The sequence below is a fragment of the Bombus flavifrons genome, chromosome 12 (assembly GCF_040668555.2).
Source record: "Bombus flavifrons isolate JBK064 chromosome 12, iyBomFlav1_principal, whole genome shotgun sequence".
Classification (NCBI taxonomy): domain Eukaryota; kingdom Metazoa; phylum Arthropoda; class Insecta; order Hymenoptera; family Apidae; genus Bombus; species Bombus flavifrons.
In genome coordinates, this window is record NC_138453.1 from 8,140,583 (window position 1) to 8,162,752 (window position 22,170).

Here is a 22,170-nt window from a genome sequence, read left to right on the forward strand (position 1 = left end):
GTGTGTTGGTAAAAGGTTGAGTAGTGCGGATCGACGCCGGGAAATGGGCGGTTGGTGAGGGAAACGAGGGACAGAGAGAAGGGAGACAGTGGCGCCTGAGCCCCGAGGCAGAGACGCCACATTTGCTTCGTGTAGGTGAGTGTCTGTGCGATCCACGCTACTCGCACACACTGTGTCATTTTGTATGTCGCGCGCGCGCACGTGGTCCGTGCGTCCTGGTAAGAGGAAGACGGACGATGAAAAGAGCAGCAGCTTACTTCTGCTGTGGATCGTCAGCTCTTCCTCCTGACAGCCGCCGGTCTCCTTTTTAGCTTTTGTCGTGCGCTACGTCGTCTCCGGCAACTTCTTTTCCCTACTTACGGACAAATGTGCGCGAGTGCCGCGCTTATGCGGCCTTTTAAACGCGTCGATCCTATGAATCGGATCTTTCAATGAAATTGCGCGAGTCTAGTCGGACGAGGAAGCGCCCCAAGTACGCTAACGGCAGAAATGAAATCGTTCATGAAGATAAATTATACTTGTCTAGCGAACACCCCGTATATTCTGTGCGTTTGTACGTCAAAGACGTCGACACCTAACTGGCTTAACTAAAGATCGTTTTGCATAATGGTAGGATGATAGACGAGATAAATAAATCGGCCTTTGTCCGGATAATCGGCCTCCCTTTTCAGCGTGCATTATGCATAAGCGTGCCCGTCAATGGACCTTTTCACTTTGCGTGAGATGTCTTTCGACCCAGGCCCAATCGATCATAGACAGGTAGAGATCGTCGTTTGGATCGGCCTGTCGCTGGCACACGAAGGCAACCGTAGAGAAGACGCGTGTTAAATTCGCTAGATTAATTCGTCTCTCCGCACGATTTCCTCGAAACGAGTAAACTTGTGTCTTAATTCCGTAGACTTAAATCTGTGATCCTCCGCCGTTTATTTCAATCTTCCTGTTTTGTCAGCTCGCTTGTACACATTAACGTCGTACTTTGTTCGCCGGATCAGAGGACACCGATTGAGAATTGTGAAAGTCGCGAAGCTGCGATCGCTTTGTTGTCACACCTTCGCTAGAACGCGAGATACGTGATTGTAATCGTCAATAGGATTTCCTTTTCAGGAACTAGCGCCACCGGTGCTTTGAATATAGCTACCACGAAGTGGACGATACGCAGCTTATTTTTAGCCAGGCATTAGCCAATTAACTATTAACTCGTTGGCGCCATGGCGCTGCTCCTATTTTTGCTTATTTCTTACACGAATAATGCATCGTTGCCCCGATCCGAATCTTTGGTATGTTCACCGAGAATAATCCAATCCACGCTGACGGTGAGCGATGTTAAGTGCTGTCTTCCGAATCCAGAATGAAATATGCTTCTGGCACGGTATCGTCTTACCGATATTACTCTCTCGAGCGCGTCCCATCGAGTTCTCGCTTAAGGAGAATCGAAGCGACAAGTTTAGCTTGCTCGTCAACACGTTTCGTTCGTTCGTGAATTCAAAGCGTTTGAGTGTTGAGCGGCGTAGATAACGGCGAAGACAAAGGCGTGTTGAACGAGAAGTACCGTGCGGTTCGTTGACACTAGCTGTGGTACAAATACGATCGAAAGAACTATGATGGCTTATTAATAACTATTCGCTCGAGAGAAATCGAACACGTAAGTCGATCCACGAATACAGGAGGAGATTGAACTTGCTACAAACGAACCTTGTCGAAAAAGAGAGGAGGAAGAGAAAAAGAAATGTCTTGTTAGTGGCTCGTGGATGAACCAGTTAGACAAGCTGAAGATATTTATCTAAGATATTTGGTCATTCGAGGATGCCCGGAGGACGGGTATCTACCTACGAATTTAGCCGAGTGATTGATTTTCGTCGGGCGCAACGAATGCGGTGGTCAAGGCGGTCGAGTTGGAATCCGAAGTTGGATCCAACGAGCACCTGGTTATGGCTGACTGGTTAATTCTCATGGTAGGCTTAATGGAATACGCTATTGTTCGTCGTGATTCCAGACGGCACACGGCTCAGGTTGTCAGTCATCGTACGAACGAAGTCGCTGAAAAAAGCTTTCGATAACTCGTTGTCGATCGAGAAACAATTTAACGGTGCGAACAACAGGTCTTGTTATTTTTCCATTCTATCCATTCCATCTCTACGTACATGTTGATTAATCTGCTTGAGATTTATATTATCCGTATTTCCTGCCACATGATCAAAGTCGATTACATCGAATACAAAATGTAAGAGAATGTACAACATATGCAAATCGGGATCTAACGTATTCTACTATTTTTACGCCTCAATATACTTACTATCTTACGCTATTCTTATACAAATTATTTACAATCGTAACAAGATGTAAATCCATTAGAACGGGAATGCAGTTTCTTGTACGCATAATAACTTATCGTATCATCGTTCGACGTGCACACTGGCTCCAACACTGGCTTTTGTCTACCGTCACATTTACAATAGAGTCAACGTCGTACATATAACAAACGTTCACCATGTACGATCGTCACCAAATTCGTCCACCATCCTAAAAATGTCCGATTCTTCCACGTTTTACACAAGTATGTGCTCCTTTCTTTCAACTACGTGCATGTCCCAAGGATGACTAATTACATGGAAACAAGCGAAGCACCTGGTTTTAGACCCGTGAGACCGGGAGGACGGAATTCAAATAAGAGGCGCAGCCCGATGTTAGTCATACCCTTGGAAACAAAAGATTTCAGCGAGTTGTTTGCCCAAAACTGTCCCTCGTCGAGCTTCGTCATGCCTTCCTTCGATGACTCTTCAAACCGCATGATATCCCACGTTTCCACGCATCCGTTCGACGCCACCGTGACCCATCGCCCTGAACAAACACGAAGAATAGTCGATTGAGTTAAATACAACAGAACAGTTGTACAAATAATCAAGCATTGATATACCAGAGTAACAAACGTGAAACTAGATTACGTACGACTTAATTACAATTTTTAAAGATGCATGGATTTGAAAGGGCAAGTTTAGTATCGATGAAATTATTCGCGTTTGCTATTGTCGATAATCTTCTGGCGCTACCGGCTACCGAGAGTCGAAAGTTGTTCGATATTATCCATGACAAAAATCTGTTCGATACAGACTCGTTTGGCTTGTCGGCGGCGGTTATCTCCTGCACAGCCGGCTTCTATTTATATTTTGCGTTCGTTAGTCGATCAGGGGCATACGATTAAAGGCAGAAAGTATCCGTGTCCGTGAGTGCGTACGAACGCACGTTCGAGCCGATTTAACTCCGGCTCGAACGCGACGTAGTTTCTCTTCGTACAATGAAACCGGTAATACGTAATCTAATAAATTTCACACATCCGTTTGCCTGACAAAGAATTATTAATTGGACTCTTACCTGATCCCTTTAATCCGATAAAAGGAGATGGTGATAATTGTTGGAAAGTTTCGAGGCTTAAAGATTACAAGTAAGGATCTTCGTTATTCCACGCTGCCAACGGTGTATGGATTCGTTTTCAAGAATCTGCAAACGAGTAAACGGCATCAGCAGCGAAAAACTGGACGATTTGTGGCTAGTTGTTAACGCGAAACCGAACACGCCATCCATGAATTTAAAAATAGTACAAAAGCAAATGTCGGAAATTTCAAGTATCGTTATAACATCGAACGCGATTCCAAAAGGAATATACGAACGAACAAATGTGAATATCACGAATATCAGAAATCGGGCGACTTATGAATCTACGAAGTTTCGAGTATCGTTACGACACTGAATGAAATCTTAGAAATAAATGAACGCGAACATCGACGTCGAAAATTTCTAGTGTTTCTAAATCTATGAAGTTTCAGTTATCGGTGCGACGGCGAGCACAAAACACCGTGAAGCACGGGTGGACCGTACTCCAAAAATATCCGGTGATAAACAGCGGACGAAGTAGAAACGCGCATTCACCAAAATGTACACTTTGCCGCTTATCGGTGTCTGTTATCCTAATTCGCCTGTATTTTCCCTGCACTCGAGACGCCGTGCCTGCGGCGATAAAGTGAAGCCCCTACCGATTCTTTCGGCTACGCGTTATCCTTGTGACAAGGCAACGTCATTACAAGTAGATAGAAACGTGGCCACATTAAAGTTGGGACCGTGTGAAACACGAAGAAATCGGGAAAGGGACGCTGGTCCCTTCTACAGGCAATCGTGACGCTCGAAAGACGTACTCGAAGGCGCGATAAAGAAGGAAGAAAGGAAGCAACACATGGAGGAAGGTGAAAGCGAGCCGAAGACCAGGACATTCCCAAACTCGAAAATGCACTTAACTGTTCGGAGGCAGAAGATTAGAGGGTAAAGCCCACGGTGGGCCTCTCGGGACTCGTTATCAGTTTCGACAGGGTCCCAAAGAAAAAGGAGTCTTGATAAGAAGCGAGGCTTTTAGTCAGATCGACAAACCAGCCAGGCCTCAGATCCCTGAAATTGACCGGCTAAGAAAAGGAAGAAAGGAACATGGTCAGATAATAAAAAGTGCCATCCGAAAGGAAATGCCGCTGTGTTACGTGACTCGGTGGAAAGAATGGAAATTGTAGGTGCAATTATACTATGACACGATACTATAAAATTTATTAATTTGTTAACCGAGTCAATTAATTTGTTAACAAAAATTATAAGAATAAGTTTGTAGATAAAGAAACGATTATTTCTAAGAGATTAGGAATATTAGAGACGAGTCAGTTAAGTCGGTTTCTCGGTTGAATAAAGTTAAAGGATAAAAAATATTATCGTACTTGTTGGAAAATGGAACGACGAATTGATTATTATTCGATGCAATCGGACTGGAACATTTATGCCATCAGATTTTTACCGATCGATTGTCTATCGCGAACTATCGACAACAAGGCGAGACACGTCGCACGTGGCTAGCTTATCGGATCGGCAATGAGAGGACTCCTTGTACGTGTTATTAATATCGGTAATATTTCAAGTCCAAACTGTCCGACTAAGCTGATAATCGTGGTTAACAGACGCAGCGTGCCGATTTTCGACGTGTGAGTACTGAATTGACTACAACGTCAGCGACTATCGGATGGCAGTTGCAGTTTGTAACCTCGTGAACGGTGATTGTTAACGGGTCGCCGAGTTAATATTAGCACAAGGTTTTCCATCGTGCCGTGCTTTCCAATAGGAGGGTTTTTCAGAGCGTTTAGACGCGCGAGGGAAACACGTCAGCTAATAAAGGTAGCTCGCTCCTTCCTTCGATCAGATTTTTCTGGCACGTCTATTGTGTTTCGTCATAGAAACGAATCGAAACTTTTGCTTTGATCGCAAATTTGAAACGATGCGTCGCCGCGAATCGATTCGCTGGAAAAGCCTGGCAGACTAGAATGCCAGCGGCCAATGCCAAGTAATTACAATTACGAACTTACATATGAATGTTGTTTCCTCAACAAAGAGGCGAACAAATTCTTGGCAGAGTATCAAGGAATGTGGCGAAAATACAGGAATATTTTTCAATTGTATACAAAACGGAAAAGGAGAGACGTAGATGAAGAAAGAAAGGGAACGTCATTAATGAAAAAAAGTAAGAAAAAGAAAGAAAAGAAGACAAGCGGGACGAACGATCGAGGATTACTACTTATTCTTAAATAGGTCGCGTTTATGAAATAAAAGATTACGAAGAATTTTTCTGGCAATACGTCAAACGTTCATTTGCGACACCCTCTTTGCTCGAACGTGCTTAGCGTCGTAAAATATGAGTTTTATAGATGCATCTTGCCAGTGCAGCGGTAGGTTTTCTTCGCGGCAAAAGCGAAGTCAATAAAAGTTCGTTACGTGAGATCCGACACCTTTCTCGCGGCGCGCACGCGATTTTCCAGCGAGAAACTTTACGGTAGGCGAGATAATAAAAATTTCCAGACCTTGTAATAACGTAGCAGGCTGCTAGGACCGATATCAGAGCAGCGATCGCCAAGACCAGCGCAGCAACGTGCAGCGGTTTAACGCGATTCTCAAGGAATTGATCCGGCGATTCTCGACCTCCGGCAATCGGCCCTGGATCCGGCTGAATCGATCCCATTATGTCTCGGCCCGACGACATCCCATTAAAGGAACCTTTGTACATAACACAAGACTTATCAGAAAATCCATTCCTCGAGCTTGTTTAGTCGAGAACAGTGGCGCCTTAAATGTTCTGGCATTGAATCATACAGCGCGATATCTCTTCGGTTAAATTGTTACAGATATCTACGAAGCGTGTAAATGAAGCGGGTAAGATCGTAAATAAAGCGAGACTCAAAGTTACAGTAAGTAGTTTCAACATTGTCGAAGTGGCGCCAACCTGTACGAATTTAGGGTGAAACTTCTATTTCTTCGAAGTAAGGAGAATGCTTAAATATCTTTAACGATGTACGAACCTCACTGAAATCATACTGATCGGCTCTATTTTGCATGAAATTTGCATGAAATTTGCATAAAATTTATTTCGCATGGAAAATTTACAGACGCGAGATTACGTATGATGCGCGCAATACGCAAACATACTCAAAATATCTAAATGTCCAAAGTATGGTATTGTTTAAGATAGCAGTACATATGCGTAAAAATATGCGTTTCTGTACGTGTACAAATAATTCTGCGAGCCATTGTAAATAGACGAAGGTAGCAAAGGACTCTTTACCGGTGTAATCTAAAGTGGGTTCCACAGCATCGGGCGTCTCTTTGTCGTGGATCCACGTGGACACGTTTATGCGGTGATCGGCGTTACAGTAGTCGTGGCTGTCGCAACACTTCAATCTGGGCCAGGGCATACGGATCCAGGCAGCCGACGATCGGTCCACGTTGTCGCTCGACTTCGACCTCGTGACCCAGGACTTTGTCTCGCATAACAATGGCGTGGCACCCCTGAGCAATGGCAACGTACAACGTTCCGATAAAATGGCCACTGCTCGATAAAGTTCTCCGACCCCGGCGATAGTCGGAATTTAAATAATCATTTTGTACGATTTACGCCGCGAGATTTCAATATTCCGCGCGTGTATCGCGCTTGTTACGCTTGGCGAGCAATCGATCGTTTCGTGGCCAGTGAAGAAAATATCACGAAGGAATTCGGTCGAAAAAAGGAGGTCAATTTCGATCGTTGTTTGCGAATCGCGTTATCTTTAATAAAAATTAATTATTTTGTCCGTTGCTAGTTATCTGGCAATTAACGCCACGCTACACTTGCCGATAACGGCTCGAAGATTTAATTGGTAGCAATAAAAACTGGCTAGCGATATTCGAACGCTCCGAGTCGAGACGATTTCGACATCTCTCGTCATTTTAGCACGGCTTTAGAAAGAATTCGTGAAAACTTCTCGCACCGATTATCTCGTCAAGGTTACCTGCTGCTTGCCATAGTGCCACGGCGAATTTATAGCGGTACGTCAATCGTAAGATTCAACGAATTAAATCGTCTTCGAGTCAACCGGACTTGTACCGTTGGAATTTATTGTAGAATAAGTGAAAAAGTTTAGAGGTCGGGGTGTTGCTTTTAAACGAGAGGTTACTACTATCGTAATAGTTGAAACGCGATTTCTACGTTTTTTTCTTCGTACGATATTATTTTCCCGACCAAGACAAATAGACTTTGAAATTTTTGCACTTGAAATCTTCTAACTGATTTCTGTTTACCACGTTTTGTTTCAACATCGTCATTCTCTTTTTCAATGTTAATAATCTCAAAATAAAATTCATACGAACTCGGTGCATCCTCTTGTCGTAGTATTCCCTCCGAATTCTTGGTCTCCAGTCAAGATCAACTCTGTGTAACAGTAAAACTTGGTCTTGCACGTGTCGACACCGGCTTCTTTACAGGCCTTGCTCGTGCATACGCATTTTCTACCTGCGAATATCGACAAATTTCTTGGCATTTAGCGCGAACGAGTTGCCGTGACACGTACACGTACCATGTCGTAAATCTGTTCGTCTCGTGTATTTTACGGCGCATCGTTCTTTTTTTTTTTTACGGGCTCATTATAGATATGCGCGCCGATAAGTACTACGATAGTACATGTATGTTAAACGTATCGTGCATTAGCACGATTACGACGCATAAAAAATCGATAGCGACATTGCCGATGCGTCGGATCAAACCGGCCAACTTACCTTCGATCTGTTGAACGTTGCCCGACAGAAAAATCAGAAATAGCAGGATGAAATATATGCAGATTGGCGGCTCGATAGTCGATCGATTGAAATACATGCCGTAAGCCTCGGCAGAATCTAACACTCCGAGAATCACGAAAGTCTCGATAATGAAAAGTATCGTCGGGGAGGATCACTCGAACGCGAGTACGCCTCAGGGACAATTTCATTGATAAGGGAAGAGACAGCGAAGTAGGTACGGTTCGCTATCTGCACGAGAGCCACTTGAAACGTATGCAGAAGACAGGAATATACATTATCATGTTGAAGGGCTAGCCTTCGCTAAATGCAGAGACGATGTTCGATAAAGGCAACGCGGCTAGCGGCGAAAGAAACCCGATTTGCACTTGACTGCTTATTGACGCGGGATTATTCGAGGCCACTGAACGGATCGGTAGAAACAGCGGCGAGGAAATCAGCCGCCCTTGATTTTCATTTTTCGCTGTTCGACGAGGATCATCGATTACGGTAATTATCGTTGACAAAAAGAAAAACGACTAATTGAAAGTCTGCGTCTGCCAGTTGGAATATCTCGAGTCACTTGGACGTTGAATGGGTTCCAAGGAGGCAACCGTGTCTCTCGAGGAAGTCACTCGTAAGCCAATCGAATCGAACGCAGAATCACGGCGCCGAGTCGCGACTGACAGCGAGACGTCGCGAAAACACGTTGTGTTATCGGCGTAAAGGACTATTTGAAAATGTCTGAAGGAAGCTTCAAGACGAAACTGTTAGCCGCGTGGGCTCCTCTAATTTTAGTACCTCCCACTGGAACACAGATTCGTATCCTTCTCTTTCTCTTGCTTTACACGTTGGCTACTCTCGATTTCCACCTCTCTATCTCTCTCTCTCTCTCTCTCTCTCTTTCTGTCCTTCCTCCTTTACGCCACTCTTCTACCACCTCACGAATTTACTTCTATATCTATTTTAATTCCGTCATCGGTGACATTACTTCGCTCGCATAGCTTCGTCGTCAAGGCGACATATAATCGGTTCCTTGGAAATTTCTTCTTCGGTACGACTCGGCCTCTTTTCTTTCGCGATACGAGAATTGGGTCTCGTAAAATGCAGAAGCCGAGCTCTTTTCCATTTTGTTATTTTAGAGATCACATCGCGCAGTGTTGATGATAACATTGCTGAAATAAGAACGCCAGTGAAGCAGAGGAAAATCAGAGGGAAATCGAAATACAAGCGCCACTGTACAGAAACGATTAATGGCTTTTGTCTTTCCCATCCACCGTGCCACCACTTCTTTGATGGCTTTTTGCGTTTTCTCACCGCGAGGCGGTACCATTTCCGCCAGCTCCCTTCGCGTATGTAATTTATTCACACTTAAACCGGATTTTGCTAAGTCTTTTTCTTGGCCTTTTCACTGGCTCCGGTCTCTTTTAAAGCCGATTTATTGGAGCAACATCGCAAATTCGCGTACACTTTTACGCAGCCACGGGACGCGTTTCGCAAACGCTTTCCAGATGGAAGAACGCGTCTCCTCTTTGTACACAACCAATCCCGTATTACAATTGAGAATAGGAATTCTTGCCGAGGACGATCCTTACTTAACAATCGTATTGGTCTCTATCGATTGATATTTTAAATTAATTTAAATATAATATGTGGATAATTTTTTGTCACTGTGTTTACACAACTCAAAACTCGTGATGTTCTTGCTGTGAAAGAATTCCAGTGACTTTTTTTTAGAGTTGCCTCGAAAAGTCTCCTAAACTCTGCCGATTTATTGGAACAATAACGTCTAGATCGTATGCACGTTCGTATCTCTCGTTGAGCTACGATATATTTCCGTCCATCCAGATGTAACGAATCATTGACGGAATAATATCGTACTACCGATAGTATACGCTGGTGTATTTATTACACGCATTGAGAACGCGTGTATTTTATAATAAATATTATAGAAGCTTGTTTATTCGCGCGAACGAATATCAAATTCATTCGTTCGGATATCAGGTTTGCTCGTCTATATTCTAAATTTGTTTTTTGCTTCAATCCAATGGAATTCCCAAAATGACAAATTTTCGAAACTTCCACCGATACTCGTCGCGAGACGAAACCTGTTAACGAACAGAGAAACAGGAAAGCGAAATAAAAATCCTCGTTTAATTCCACACGTTCGTCTTTATTTCTTCGAAAGGCGAAATACAACGATTAAAACATCTTAGTCTCTCGTCAAAGGGTAAATCGCGTGAAAATCGATGGTGCAGGATTCGTAATCGAGAGTCGTTTGAACATCTTAATCGTAGTTATTGGCATCCAACGGCAAAGCAGACGAGAGTTTAATTCCCCGGTTGGTTTCCTGTCCATGCAACATTAAGCAGAGCCCCGCTGCTTGCACATTTCTTTATCGTCATCCGTCGAGTGACAGTAAAAGCTGGGCCTGGGTTATCGGAATGACACTTCGTTACAGTCGAACGAGGTCGCCGGCAGTCTGCTCTCCGTTGCTACTTCTTATTGCGCGAACGAATCAAGTGTTCGCTGTAAAAAGATTTACCGAGAGCACAAGGATTTCTTTCACTCGGGTAATTTATTGAGATGTATCGCGAACTGTTCGGACGATCGTTCGAATAGACCTATTTCAACGAGGTGAGGAGTAAGCAATTTAAATTCCTCTTATACATGCAGTGTCTCGTTGAAACTGGATCTTCTTCTTACGGTTGAATTATCGTCTTTCTACTTTGTTGAACTCGAGACAGAGGATGTCTTCCGAGCTGGGATTTAGTTTGGAAAAAATTTTCATCTGACGGTGAAGGTAGCCTAATTAACTCTTAATTAAATCAACGGTTCAATCGTGAGAACTGGAGTTTCTCAGGTGTAAATGTTTGGGGTCCGCCGTTATTAATGGATGTCTTGAGTAAGCGCATTGTAGCGTGGGATTCGTGGAATAATGAAAAAAAGAAAAGAAGGTCGTGAATATTATTTAAACGCAAACACATCGAAATTGTATATTTATAGAATTTTTTACCGCCATTGACTTCTTATATGATAATATCAGACAGTAGTTTCCACTCTCATCCTACGCAGCTAATTACAATCACACTTGTGCAAAATGTCAAACGTGTATCTGTTTCTCTTTCGGTGCATATTAATTAATTTAGCTGAAGTGTAAAGCGTCGCGATCGATACGTGTACGTCGGTACACAAGCTATTATTTCGTATTAAACGTCCATGACAAACCATGTTCTACGTACTAACGCTCCGACGAAGGAATAGCAAACGTTTCACTCCCACGTAGCTGCCTCGAATTGACATGATCACAGCCAGTCATTACGCAGATGGAATATGACAATGAAAAGTTGCATCGAATCCTTTCATTTTCTCAAGGTAATTCGAAGTATGCACGAATCTCACCTCGATCTTAGAAGGTTTATACGCTCGCATCCGTAAGCCAATTGATACACTTGCGATAAACATAAACAGATATCGTAATTGCTATACTGTACTTTAAAGATTTTATTTATTTTATTAAAATTCGTGTTCAAAAATTTCCGAGTATTCCGTGACTTAAGAACGCCAGTGTACAATCCTTCGAATACCTTAGAAATCGCAATGGGAATAGATGAAAAGTACACATCTTGGTTTTGTCATTCTGAAATGCGCATGTGTCTGCTGCGTGTTTGCTGTCGGGGTTCGATAAACGCCAAAGTTTTTCGTAATTCCTCTCTTCTGCGAAGATTATCGCGATTAACCACTATCGCGGAATCGATCTGGAAACAGAGAAGCGGCAGGAACGAGTCGCAGGGAAAAGGAAGACGAGGAATTGAAGAGATAAAGAGAAAGATGCGAAAAAAGAGGAAAGAGGGAGCAAGAAAGATTAAGAGAGATGCGCGAAAAGATAGAGAGTACACGTCGCCTTGAGTTGCATTCGCCCGATTGTCCTTTTTAATTAGCCCCCGATCTCTTGGTACGTCCAGTCAGGTACGTCGACCAAGTTGCAGCGTGTCTTCTTAATTGTTAATGGGAGTTACGCCCATTCGAGTCCTCGAGAACGAGTTTCGATCGGGCTGGTTGCACTGTGCTCAGCCAAATGGAAGCGACGCTTCGGCTAAGAAATTCTAAATGCTCGACCGATGTTCAGAAGCGCTAAAACGATCCAACGAACCTAATCAATGCCGATCTACGATTTGTACTCCGGACACATTATCGTAAATCATCGTTTCCCGATCTTTTAGTAAATCTTACTACACCGGTTGTTTTCGATTCTACGCGTTATAAAGCATCGTCAAACCTATAATTTTACGTTGTTCTTTGTTTTTATCGCGTCCCGCGTTAAATTGGAAAACGACGAATCGCTTAATCGCAAACGATACATCGGAAGTTTTCATGTTTAATAGGATACATCGCGTGTGGCAAATTATGAACCAAAGGAGGAGTCGGATCGCGGCCTAAGTAGCTTCAGTGTCAAATTGGTCATTAAGAAGACTGTATTCTTCGGTAACATCGTTTCTCATTTGTTCAAAATGTCGTTTGCGATCAGAGTGTTTTGAACCGCTACCAGTTATTACATCCCGAGGCTAAGTAAAAAGACGCATTTATCGTAAATGTTCCTCGCGACATAATGACGTGGCCGCGATGTTCCGGCCGATCAAAGCTCTCGATGCGACGCGCTGTCTTTTAAGAGGTATTACCGTGTAAAATGCCATGGGATGATCTTCCAACTCTTCGCGTCGGCTTCCTTTCGCTGGCATAATCGCTCCGTTAAAACAAAACGACTTCACGCAACGACAGGAGCTGCAATATAAATCAATGCATGCACAAGATTATTATTGCTCGAAATTGCACGAATTATTCCTGATCGCCGCGTCATCCCCAACTTTTAATCGAATCTCGGAGAGATTTAAAGCGATTGTCCCCCCTTTCATCGGTGTTGCGAAACTTTTTACATTGGAACTCGTCCTTCTATAACATCCGTTCGAGCCGCTTCAATCACTCTTCTGTAACCTAATTGCTCGATACGCAACGCGTCCACGCTAACATCGTCTTTACTTTATCGTACGTAATTATGCAGTACAAAGATGTATCCGTACGTGATTGCGTTCTGGTCAGACGTGAAAGTTTAAACATACGAAGAGTGTGCTCCGAGTTTTACGGTGCAGTTCTATAGGTATACGAGCAATATTTTTACTTACTCAGGTGATTTACGGCCGGTTGAGAAGCAATCACGAACATCTTCCTGTGTGATGGAAAAAATTCCGACGTCGGGATTATGCTTATGGATATCTCATTCTGGTTGTTACTCGGACGATTGTCGCGATCGTTTCGTCGATTGCCGTGCGTGCTGTGTCTTAGTTGTACACCTTGAATATTATGTCTGCAATTACTGACTATGTAACTGCTCACCTAGTTTCAAAAACAAAAAAGAGGGGGAATCAAAATGTTCCTTGGAGTAATCGGCGATCGTTAAGGAAATTAAACGAACGCGCCACATCGATTCTAAGGGAACACGATATAGATGATTGATAATGAAACGACAAACACAGATATGGAAAATACAATTTCTTAGGTTTCGTTTCGTTTACGTAATAAATTTCTAGAAATTTCAATAAAGAAAACGTTCCTGAACGAAGATCAGAGATCATCGAGGATCACTTACCGAAGATATGATAAAAACAGCGAGTAAAGCAACGCCTAGCCAAAAGTACCAGGCTTCCCAAAAGTGTCGTGGTGGCCGTCTTTGCACCAGCAGACAACACTGCGAGTTGCAACAGCAATACAAGCAATATTTATCCGGTGTACAAGCGTATGGTTTGTTCGTTTCGCTATCTTCCGTATTGTTTCTTAGATCCGCGTTACACTCGTAGTAGAGGCGAGCCATATCATAAGTTGAACATGATTCCTTCCTTTCAGTCGTCGAACAATTATATCAAACTATATCTAGAATATATTGGGAACGTTTTAACTTTATTCAAAAGTAATGGACAAGCGAGGCGTCGTACGGATCGATGAAACTACATCGAGTCACGAAAGATCTAAAAAAAAATCGCGTTATTTTCAGAATGCATAGCGCCGTCGGCGCCGCTTAATTTACCACTCCAGACACCTGTTCCCCTTACTTACTCGGTTGATGACACGCGACAAGCTTACGATTCCTTCGCGTTCGCTCGTTTTTTTTTATTTTTCGTCCGATTTCGTACGCGAAACGACGTCAAATCCTTTCAACGCGGTGACATACCCGAAGACAACTGCTCTGCCACTCATTTGTCCGTTCAGTGTTATCACTAACTGGACTGGACAGGCTTGCAATAATCGATAGAACGAGCTTGGCATGTCCTTATTCACACGCGACTTCTAATCGATACATTAAAATGACCGCGTTTGTAATCGTTAAAAAGAAACTGTGGACGATTTCTCATAATTTTCACAATCTATGGTTCCTTCGCCGTTTAAGAACGAGGAATTGAAAGAAACTTATGGCTTGAAATTAAAGAAATTTATTCAGACATTATATTATGAAATACAGATTTGTGCAACAATAATGTGTTTGAACGTCTTGAATACAGTCAAATGTTTACATTATGTTATTGAATAATGACGATATCATAAAGATGAAGCGACAATCTAATATTGACTGGAATCGTGAGGTGGTGGAGGTGGAGGTGGACCTCTTGGTGGGAAGGGTGGTCGAAATTGTGGAGGTGGTGGCGGCGGTGGTCCACCCTGAGATACAGGAGGAGGCGGTGGATGCCTCCATGTTGGAGGAGGTCGCGGTGGTGGTGGTTGAAACTGTCCAAATTGCGGAGGTGGAGGTGCTCCGGTAGATGAGGGAGGCGGAGGTGGTGGAAATTGACCTTGAGGTGGCCCACTCACTCCCCAATGAGGAGGTGGTGGTGCCATCATTCTGGGTGTCGTCTGTTGCGATTGAGACGTTGGAACGGGCATAGGTGGCAATGGAGGTGGCATTCCAGGCGGTAAAGGAGGATGTGTGGCCATTGACATCGGAGGTAAAGGAGGCGGAGGAATACTTGCTGGAGGAAAGCCACTCGATGGCGGCGGTGGAACAGGTGGTGGTGGTGGGTGACCCATTGGAGGTCCTGGTGTTGACGGAGGTGGAGGTGGTGGTACAACCATTCCATGATGCATCACATGATGTTGAGGATGATGAGTAGCTTGGTGAGTCGCTGTATTGGAATTTGGAATCGGAGGTGGTGCCAAAGGAGGAGCGTCGGCAAATAATTGATGAGGCCTGTCTGCTTGACTTAGCGGGTTTTGAGCAGCTAACAATCGTTCAGCAGCACTACCATGTCTTTCTCCTTTCGCGTCGCGTTTGAAAGCGTACGATACGGAAATCGGTCTGTTGCATAAGTACTGACCGTTCATTGCTTCTATACTTGCATCGGAGGCATCGAAGGAAGCGAAGTTTATGAATGCAAAGCCCTTGGAGTTCCCTGTTTCAGGATCTCTCATTATCTGAAATATAAAAACATGTTATATATTTTGTAAACACTTATTATTAATTATTGTTTGTTAGCAGCATGCATTACTTTTGGCGTCTGAAGAATTACTCCAAATGCACTGAAGGTGTCGTATAATAGTTTCTCATCTACTTCTGGATCAAGATTTCCAATAAAGATATTAGCACCAACATCTAGGTTCTTCTGATGAGCACTTGCTTTATTTACTCTTATTGGTTTTCCATATAATTTTATCATGTTCATTATCTTAATAGCATAGTCAGCATCTTCTTCTCCCATAAATTCTACAAAACCATAGCCCTGATGCATTTGTGTTACTCTATCTTTAGGCATATGCACGTTGACTGAAAATATTTTTAAGGAAATTCAATTACTTTAAAAAAAAATTTAAAAGCAGATATAATAATATTATCACATACCCACTGGTCCTGATTGGACGAACAGTTCCCACATGAGGGATTCTGTGACCTTATCATCTAATCCACCCACATATATTGTGGCATCTAAAAGATATAAAATATTTTATTTACACTATAAAAAATTACATATATATATATATATATATATATCGAATTGTTAACCTACAAATTGTGTTTATGTACACATAACCTAACATAACACAATATTTTTAGCTTTAATATATTATACAAGATTCGTTCCATAATTGCAATTAGAATTTCAATAAGAAGAAAAATCAAAATATTATAATATATATATTTATCTAAATATTTTAAATAGACACGTACCTTGATTACGTTCAGCAATAGGACCGGCCGCCATGATTGCCAATTATTATACTAGTGATCTGAACTTGTTCAGCTACCATGATAAGATTGATATTCAAAAATGTTACTAATCCATATCACTGGATAGTTTACAAAAATGTTGTTATTAATAATAACAAACTTCGATAAAATCAACGAAATAAATAAATACTTAACAGAAGAAAAAATTATGAGATTTATTTTAAAACATAGTAATACAAACAAAAAACAAGATAAAATCTATAATGATATTTAATAACACTTATTCTTAAGTTCTTTTAATATTATATAATATATATTTTTAAGCTTTTAAGAAGTACTGGTCCCTTGTACTTCTTGGGTAGCTGAAATAAATGCATTAATTATATTTTTTATACATATTTTTATAATTAATTCTATGTTATATGCATAAAATGTAATTAGTACAAACAACCGCATTGGTTGTTTACCTTTATAAGAATATTCCAAAGCAGTTGCTATAGTTCTCATATCTCCTTCAATGCTACGTGCCCAATTCTCAGCATCACCAATTTCTTTTAATGCACTGGAGAAAGCTTCTACTAAATTCAACCATGACTGTGTTTGTTTTGCAAAATTTGTTGCGCTATGTTGCAATTGTTTTGCTTCTGCATCGAGTTTCTTCTGATTGAGATACGCTTGTGCCACTCTACATGATCAAATATTTCTTTAAAAAACAATTACATTGTAATTGTTTCTTATCAAAGGACATCAAAAACTTACCCAACATTTAAATGGTCAACTAAAGCTTGTGTCAAATTACTTGCGGCTTGCACAGCTTCTTTCCTCTTTTGCTCTGTTGTAACAATATTCTATATAGTTATTCGTAAGTATAGTCAATTTATAGAAGATCAAAAGTATGTTTATTACTTTTACCTTGTCTTTCCTTTCTTGCTGCTTGTTTGCTTTGGTGCTCTTTTACGATAGCAGATAACATCTTTATTACTAATCAGTTGTATTACTAAGGCTCCAGTGTAAATGCTAGGTTCCTTTGTTTATAAAAACCTATAAGTAATACCACTCGATTTATTTTTTTCAAATATCATATCTACTGTTTATGGCAAATTTACTCACGATTAATGACTATCTATATTAACATATTTATTAATTTTTAGAGAGGTACATTTTAATCTATTAATTCAAATAACAAAATTATTGTAAATTCTGCTTAAAATACTACACTGCTGGTTAGTACTTAATGTCTCAACAATTTACATTGGAGAAGAACAATTTGCATCGACCAATAAGCAATGCTTTTAGGTTAGAATAGTATATTCTAATAATAAACAACGTATCATCTGTTCAGTCAAGGATTGGACAAAATTGTACAAAAGCAAGGATTGATATTAGAACATACCTTGGCAGACAATAGCGTTTTCCTATAGATGACAGCACAGTCGTACATTTTTAAGTCTAGTGTACGCAGTAACAAGTATGGCGACTAGTTCTCGTTGATGTAGAGTTTACCTGTTGATAATCGAATCAGATTTGGCTTAAAGGAAATTCCTGAATTATCATAGTACTAACGAGGCGATTTGCCTCCATCAAACGCCTCGTTTATCACAATATTCTGCTCTAATGAGGTGGTCAACATTTTCATACAAAACAAGTGTAAGCAAACGATGTATCAGTATTTCAAGTATACGAAAGTTAGGAAAGAAGTGTTGTCATTGTTTTCACATTTAGCATAAATTGTTGGACAATGATTTTCAACGTCACAAATAGTTTGTAAAGGATCAGATAGTTAAGAATTCATCAGAGTTTTCATTCACGTGTAACGAGATAAATAAAAATGTAACGTAATTGCTGTGTTTACCCGCATAATTAGCTCTCTCTGTTTTTCTTTGAAAAAGCGTGTATCAAAAAATTCATATGAGAGAATGGCAATTCGCATTACACTAGAATGTGGACACTCATCAATGTTACGTATGCGTACCACCCCTCAGGGCTATACTCATGATTGGGAATTATTTGTGCGGGGTATTGACAATGCTGATATTCACCACTATGTTGAGAAAGGTAAATATACTTTTAAGAAAATACCATGGATCCATAGATACAAATCTTCCGACTTATTTTGGCTTGTATTCCAGTCGTTTTTCAGTTGCATCAGACGTTCTCAAAACCAAAGAGGATCTTAAAAGAACCACCATTTGTGTTAAAAGAGTCTGGATATGCTGGTTTTGAGATTCCAATTCACATTTATTTAAAAAATAAGGATGAAGGTAGCAAAAAGATAGAAATTTTATATGACCTTAACTTACAATTTAGTGGTCCTGCAATTACAAATGTCATAAGACATACTGAAATAATTAATAATCCTTCAGATGACTTTAGGAGGAAACTATTGAAGGGTGGTGGTGTGAGTATATCTAATCCTATTTATATAGGTTCTTATCTTTCTATATAAATTTTATATTTTCTATATAAATTATAATATTAAATTAAATATTATATGTTTAGGTTCTTGTGTCCAGTTCTGAAAATTCAGTTGAAAAGAACGAATCTAAAGCATTAACTATGGTTGGTAAACCAAAGTTGAGTGGGAGTGAGTCAAAGAAGCACAAAAATATAGAGTCAAAAACTTCAAGTTCTTTTGCTGAATTATTCGGTACACCTTTGAAACCTACAAAAGTATCTCAGGACACTAAAAAGTCTACACCACAAGACAAATCCTCGGCTTCTAAATCGTTAATTACCACAGAGAAGTCTGATAAAGTAGACAAAACAAAGTCTAAGGATAGTCCACATAAAGATCCTAAAAAGGACAAAATGGAGGATAAAAAGGACAGAAGGATCAAAGAGCAACCTAAAGATAAAAATCGAAGTAAGGAGAAATTAAAAAGGTCTGCTAGTCCTGGAAATAAGAATCATCCTAGTCCTCCTAATAAAAGGCCACCATCACCTCCAACAGCTGGAATAAAAAGAGCTTGTAGCCCATCTCTGCCTCCTGCAAAGAGGTCAATTTCCCCAAAATCAAAGGAAAAGGAAGTGAAAAAGGTAACTTTTGAAAAAGAGAAAGAAAAGAGTAAAGAAAAAGACAAAGTAAAAGACAGTTCTAAAAATGTTGTCGATGCTTCTAAGGGTGAAAAGAAAAAGGACAAGAAGAAGCATAAAGAAGATCGGGATAAAGAACGAAAGGATAAGTATAAGGAAGGAGAACGGCCTTCCTCAAAGGAATCTGTAAAAGTAGCCGAGAAGAAAAATAAATCAGAGAAATCCGAGAAATCTGAGAAAGAGAAGAGTCAAGAGTACAAATCGGCCAAAGAGGGGAGAAAGTCGCCGAAACCTCCGAAGGAGAGTGAAAAACCAAAGGATGAGAAATTATCGAAGACAGAAAGATCTGAAAAGATCGAGAAGTCTGAGAAGGCGAAGGACAGTAAGAATGAAAAAGACAGGCAGAAGCACAAGCATAAAAAAAGGGATAAAAAGGATAAACGGGATAGTAGCAAAGATAGGGACAAGAAAGAAAAACGCGATAGGATAAAATCCTCAACAGAGAAACAGAATAATGTGCCTAATGTTCAGGTAGCCAATCCCCTTTCGGTATTGGAAATACCAGAAAGAGATAGTAGCGATTCAGCGCCATCCATAGATGACGATTCCTTCCCTGAATCAAAATTAGTGCCTATGGTTAAGAAAGAAGTAGAAAATTTAACGGTGTCTACACCTCCGGCGGAACTGACGAAACCACTTTCACCTGCAATTTCTACAGACATTAAAAAAGATAAGGTAGACCGAAACAAAAGGGACAGATCTAAAGGGAGCAAAGGGGAGGAAAAAGAAATCCGTAGAAGGAAACGACGGAGTGATAGTAAAGGCGATGACGACCATGTGGTTAAAAGAGAAAAGGATAGAGGTCATTCGACGTCACCTCCTTTGGAGCCTGTTTCTTCGAGTCAATCACCAGTCGTGGTGGACCAAGAAACAGTTCATATGAAAGAGAAGGAGGATCGTGGTGTTATGGAACAAGTCGCTGAGAACCGTGCCGAAGCGGAAGCGGAACAAGTAGCCCCTGATTCAACGAATAGTACTTTGGTTGATTCAGACATAGGAGAGCCACCCGTGTTTTCAGAAGACTACGTGTCTCAGTTGAAAGACTTGCAACAAAAGATAATGACATTGCAAGATAATCAAGAATTACAGAGAGTTGTTCAGGTAATCGCAGAAACCGGTCAATACGAGATCACAAAAAAGACATTCGATTTTGATCTGTGTGCTCTGGATCGTAGAACGGTACAGCGTTTACAACAATTCTTTGCATCGTGACCGTCTGTAGCGTAAATCATGACACCTTTTATTATAAATTATTATTATTCTATGTATGAAGTCATTAAGTTATTTGAACTTACAAAAGAGATTCCTCCAGACTAATATATATATACATATATACGTATGTATATATATGTATATATATACATATACATATATAAAAACAAGTAATATACAAGACCCCAGGAGAAATTTTGTAAATACCGATGTCCTCGGTAAAGAAGAGAGGAGTCTAATTCTGCCTGGATATACGATTCAGATTTTGCATACTTTCCTCTTAATATGCCAACTGTGTACTTTCGATTGCATTAACCCGGAAAACGTGCATAATTGATCTATGGAAAAGAAAATGCTGTTTATGAATCACAGCTAGATATGATATTGCTTATAATTCTAGTTTCTTTATCGTTCACTGGATCAGCTTATTTTCTTATATTTTTATATATTTCCAGCACTTGTTATTTTTACATTGTTTTATAGACATATAAATAATACATAATCTGTGGAAAGGATAGATTAAGAATCGTATATTGTATTTTCATGTAATATAGAGTATTCATCGTTTCTTTCAAGAACATTAGAATCTGCAATGCATTTTTATTTATGTAGATACAATATATACATGTGTATATATATATATATATAATGCATATATATTATATATATAATATATATATATATATATATATATATATATATAATATATATGCATTATATATACATGTATGTGATGTATATGTAATACTACATATGTCCATTACAAACATATATTTGATTTTTTGTATGGTAAAGATATATAAAAGATTATGTTGACTTTAATGATGTTAATCTGAAACGTTCAAAGATTTCGTGCATCATATTGCCTTCTACATAGATATATTCTTGATATCTTTGAGAGAATTTAGCGTAGGTTCATCTATCTGAACCGAGGGTGATTATTATATTTATTGATATTTTCATATGGGACGTAATTAAAGTAAGAAACGTGTGGAAGAATCATTTGATAATTTATATTTTATGTTAATGCTTGTTTATATATTCCATTATTATTATTATTATTATTTGTTTATTATTATTATTATCAATATTACTATCATGTAAAATACATTGAAGAAACGATGAGATTTGTTTCAACAAGTCGTCATGGTCTTCTCAATCAGAAATACTTGGTACGCAGTGCATTCTATGCAATATCTTGTTTTGTATTCACTGCTACAAAGAATTTTGTAAGTATTATTAAAGTGAATTAGGTGTAAATAATATCGATACGTCACGTCAGGAAGAAAAACTGGAAGCACCCTGACTATAAACGTCAATGTTTTATTTTTGTGTTCGTTTTATCATCCATTGGAGTTGCATTTAATTCGAGTGGAAATCGATATTTCGTTTTATGAATGGAGCACGTATCTGTGTCATGAATTTTCATCTTATTTAAGATTTTTATCATGCAAATTACTTCAATATATGTATATCCGATTTCTACTGTGTGAATGTTTGTATATTCATCAGAAAAACTTTTCTTTACCATATTGTTATTCTGCATCACCTGTATA

At 40.1% G+C, this 22,170-nt stretch overlaps 5 protein-coding genes across 7 annotated transcripts; 1 reads left to right on the forward strand and 4 right to left on the reverse strand.

Moving 5' to 3' along the window:
* Window positions 1-2,247: 2,247 nt before the first annotated feature.
* LOC138185792 (uncharacterized) lies at window positions 2,248-8,842 on the reverse strand. Its single transcript, XM_069124991.1, has 6 exons — window positions 8,104-8,842; window positions 7,699-7,840; window positions 6,638-6,861; window positions 5,880-6,072; window positions 3,370-3,495; window positions 2,248-2,838 (listed from the first exon to the last, which is right to left on the reverse strand). The coding sequence occupies exons 1-5, from the start codon at window positions 8,198-8,200 to the stop codon at window positions 3,453-3,455; spliced, it is 699 nt and encodes a 232-aa protein (XP_068981092.1). The 5' UTR covers window positions 8,201-8,842; the 3' UTR covers window positions 2,248-2,838; window positions 3,370-3,452.
* A 1,423-nt stretch (window positions 8,843-10,265) lies between these two features.
* On the reverse strand, window positions 10,266-14,416 carry LOC138185402 (uncharacterized). Of its 2 annotated transcripts, XR_011174607.1 has the most exons (5): window positions 14,209-14,416; window positions 13,745-14,120; window positions 13,281-13,491; window positions 12,780-12,882; window positions 10,266-12,234 (listed from the first exon to the last, which is right to left on the reverse strand). XR_011174607.1 is itself a non-coding variant. In XM_069124289.1 (4 exons), exons 2-4 carry the CDS (start codon window positions 13,964-13,966, stop codon window positions 12,866-12,868), a joined length of 450 nt encoding a protein of 149 aa, XP_068980390.1. In that variant the 5' UTR covers window positions 13,967-14,120; window positions 14,209-14,416; the 3' UTR covers window positions 10,266-12,865. The 2 variants fall into 2 exon arrangements, 1 of the variants encoding a protein (XP_068980390.1); XM_069124289.1 differs by having other exon boundaries at window positions 10,266-12,882.
* A 150-nt stretch (window positions 14,417-14,566) lies between these two features.
* Window positions 14,567-16,491, reverse strand: Spx (Spliceosomal protein on the X). The gene is made up of 4 exons (XM_069124288.1): window positions 16,310-16,491; window positions 15,983-16,066; window positions 15,633-15,907; window positions 14,567-15,558 (listed from the first exon to the last, which is right to left on the reverse strand). Exons 1-4 carry the CDS (start codon window positions 16,341-16,343, stop codon window positions 14,710-14,712), a joined length of 1,242 nt encoding a protein of 413 aa, XP_068980389.1. The 5' UTR covers window positions 16,344-16,491; the 3' UTR covers window positions 14,567-14,709.
* Window positions 16,492-16,499: 8 nt separating this feature from the next.
* Window positions 16,500-17,661, reverse strand: Blos1 (biogenesis of lysosome-related organelles complex 1 subunit 1). Its single transcript, XM_069124291.1, has 5 exons — window positions 17,420-17,661; window positions 17,222-17,350; window positions 17,069-17,141; window positions 16,777-16,994; window positions 16,500-16,671 (listed from the first exon to the last, which is right to left on the reverse strand). The coding sequence occupies exons 2-5, from the start codon at window positions 17,280-17,282 to the stop codon at window positions 16,637-16,639; spliced, it is 387 nt and encodes a 128-aa protein (XP_068980392.1). The 5' UTR covers window positions 17,283-17,350; window positions 17,420-17,661; the 3' UTR covers window positions 16,500-16,636.
* An 85-nt stretch (window positions 17,662-17,746) lies between these two features.
* Window positions 17,747-20,767, forward strand: ear (ENL/AF9-related super elongation complex transcription factor). 2 transcript variants are annotated; one of them, XM_069124286.1, is made up of 4 exons: window positions 17,747-17,956; window positions 18,199-18,364; window positions 18,439-18,707; window positions 18,809-20,767. In XM_069124286.1, exons 1-4 carry the CDS (start codon window positions 17,924-17,926, stop codon window positions 20,612-20,614), a joined length of 2,274 nt encoding a protein of 757 aa, XP_068980387.1. In that variant the 5' UTR covers window positions 17,747-17,923; the 3' UTR covers window positions 20,615-20,767. The 2 variants fall into 2 exon arrangements, with proteins under 2 accessions (XP_068980387.1, XP_068980388.1); XM_069124287.1 differs by having other exon boundaries at window positions 17,747-18,364.
* The last annotated feature ends 1,403 nt before the right edge of the window (window positions 20,768-22,170 follow it).

Excerpts from the sequence above, each read along its gene's own strand:
- LOC138185792 (XM_069124991.1), bottom strand. The coding sequence starts at position 8,200 with ATGTATTTCAATCGATCGACTATCGAGCCGCCAATCTGCATATATTTC. Across the intron at positions 7,841-8,103 it reads CAACGTTCAACAGATCGAAG|GTAGAAAATGCGTATGCACG; the intron begins GTAAGTTGGCCG and ends CGATATTCGCAG. Across the intron at positions 3,496-5,879 it reads GCCTGCTACGTTATTACAAG|ATTCTTGAAAACGAATCCAT; the intron begins GTCTGGAAATTT and ends ACTCGTTTGCAG.
- LOC138185402 (XM_069124289.1), bottom strand. The coding sequence starts at position 13,966 with ATGGCTCGCCTCTACTACGAGTGTAACGCGGATCTAAGAAACAATACG. Across the intron at positions 13,492-13,744 it reads CTGTTTTTATCATATCTTCG|GTGAGCAGTTACATAGTCAG; the intron begins GTAAGTGATCCT and ends TTTTGAAACTAG.
- Spx (XM_069124288.1), bottom strand. The coding sequence starts at position 16,343 with ATGGCGGCCGGTCCTATTGCTGAACGTAATCAAG. Across the intron at positions 16,067-16,309 it reads TATTGCTGAACGTAATCAAG|ATGCCACAATATATGTGGGT; the intron begins GTACGTGTCTAT and ends TATATCTTTTAG. Across the intron at positions 15,908-15,982 it reads CGTCCAATCAGGACCAGTGG|TCAACGTGCATATGCCTAAA; the intron begins GTATGTGATAAT and ends AAATATTTTCAG.
- Blos1 (XM_069124291.1), bottom strand. The coding sequence starts at position 17,282 with ATGTTATCTGCTATCGTAAAAGAGCACCAAAGCAAACAAGCAGCAAGA. Across the intron at positions 17,142-17,221 it reads AGCAAGAAAGGAAAGACAAG|AGCAAAAGAGGAAAGAAGCT; the intron begins GTAAAAGTAATA and ends TTGTTACAACAG. Across the intron at positions 16,995-17,068 it reads GTTGACCATTTAAATGTTGG|AGTGGCACAAGCGTATCTCA; the intron begins GTAAGTTTTTGA and ends TTGATCATGTAG.
- ear (XM_069124286.1), top strand. The coding sequence starts at position 17,924 with ATGAGGTGGTCAACATTTTCATACAAAACAAGT. Across the intron at positions 18,365-18,438 it reads TCACCACTATGTTGAGAAAG|TCGTTTTTCAGTTGCATCAG; the intron begins GTAAATATACTT and ends CTTGTATTCCAG. Across the intron at positions 18,708-18,808 it reads AACTATTGAAGGGTGGTGGT|GTTCTTGTGTCCAGTTCTGA; the intron begins GTGAGTATATCT and ends TTATATGTTTAG.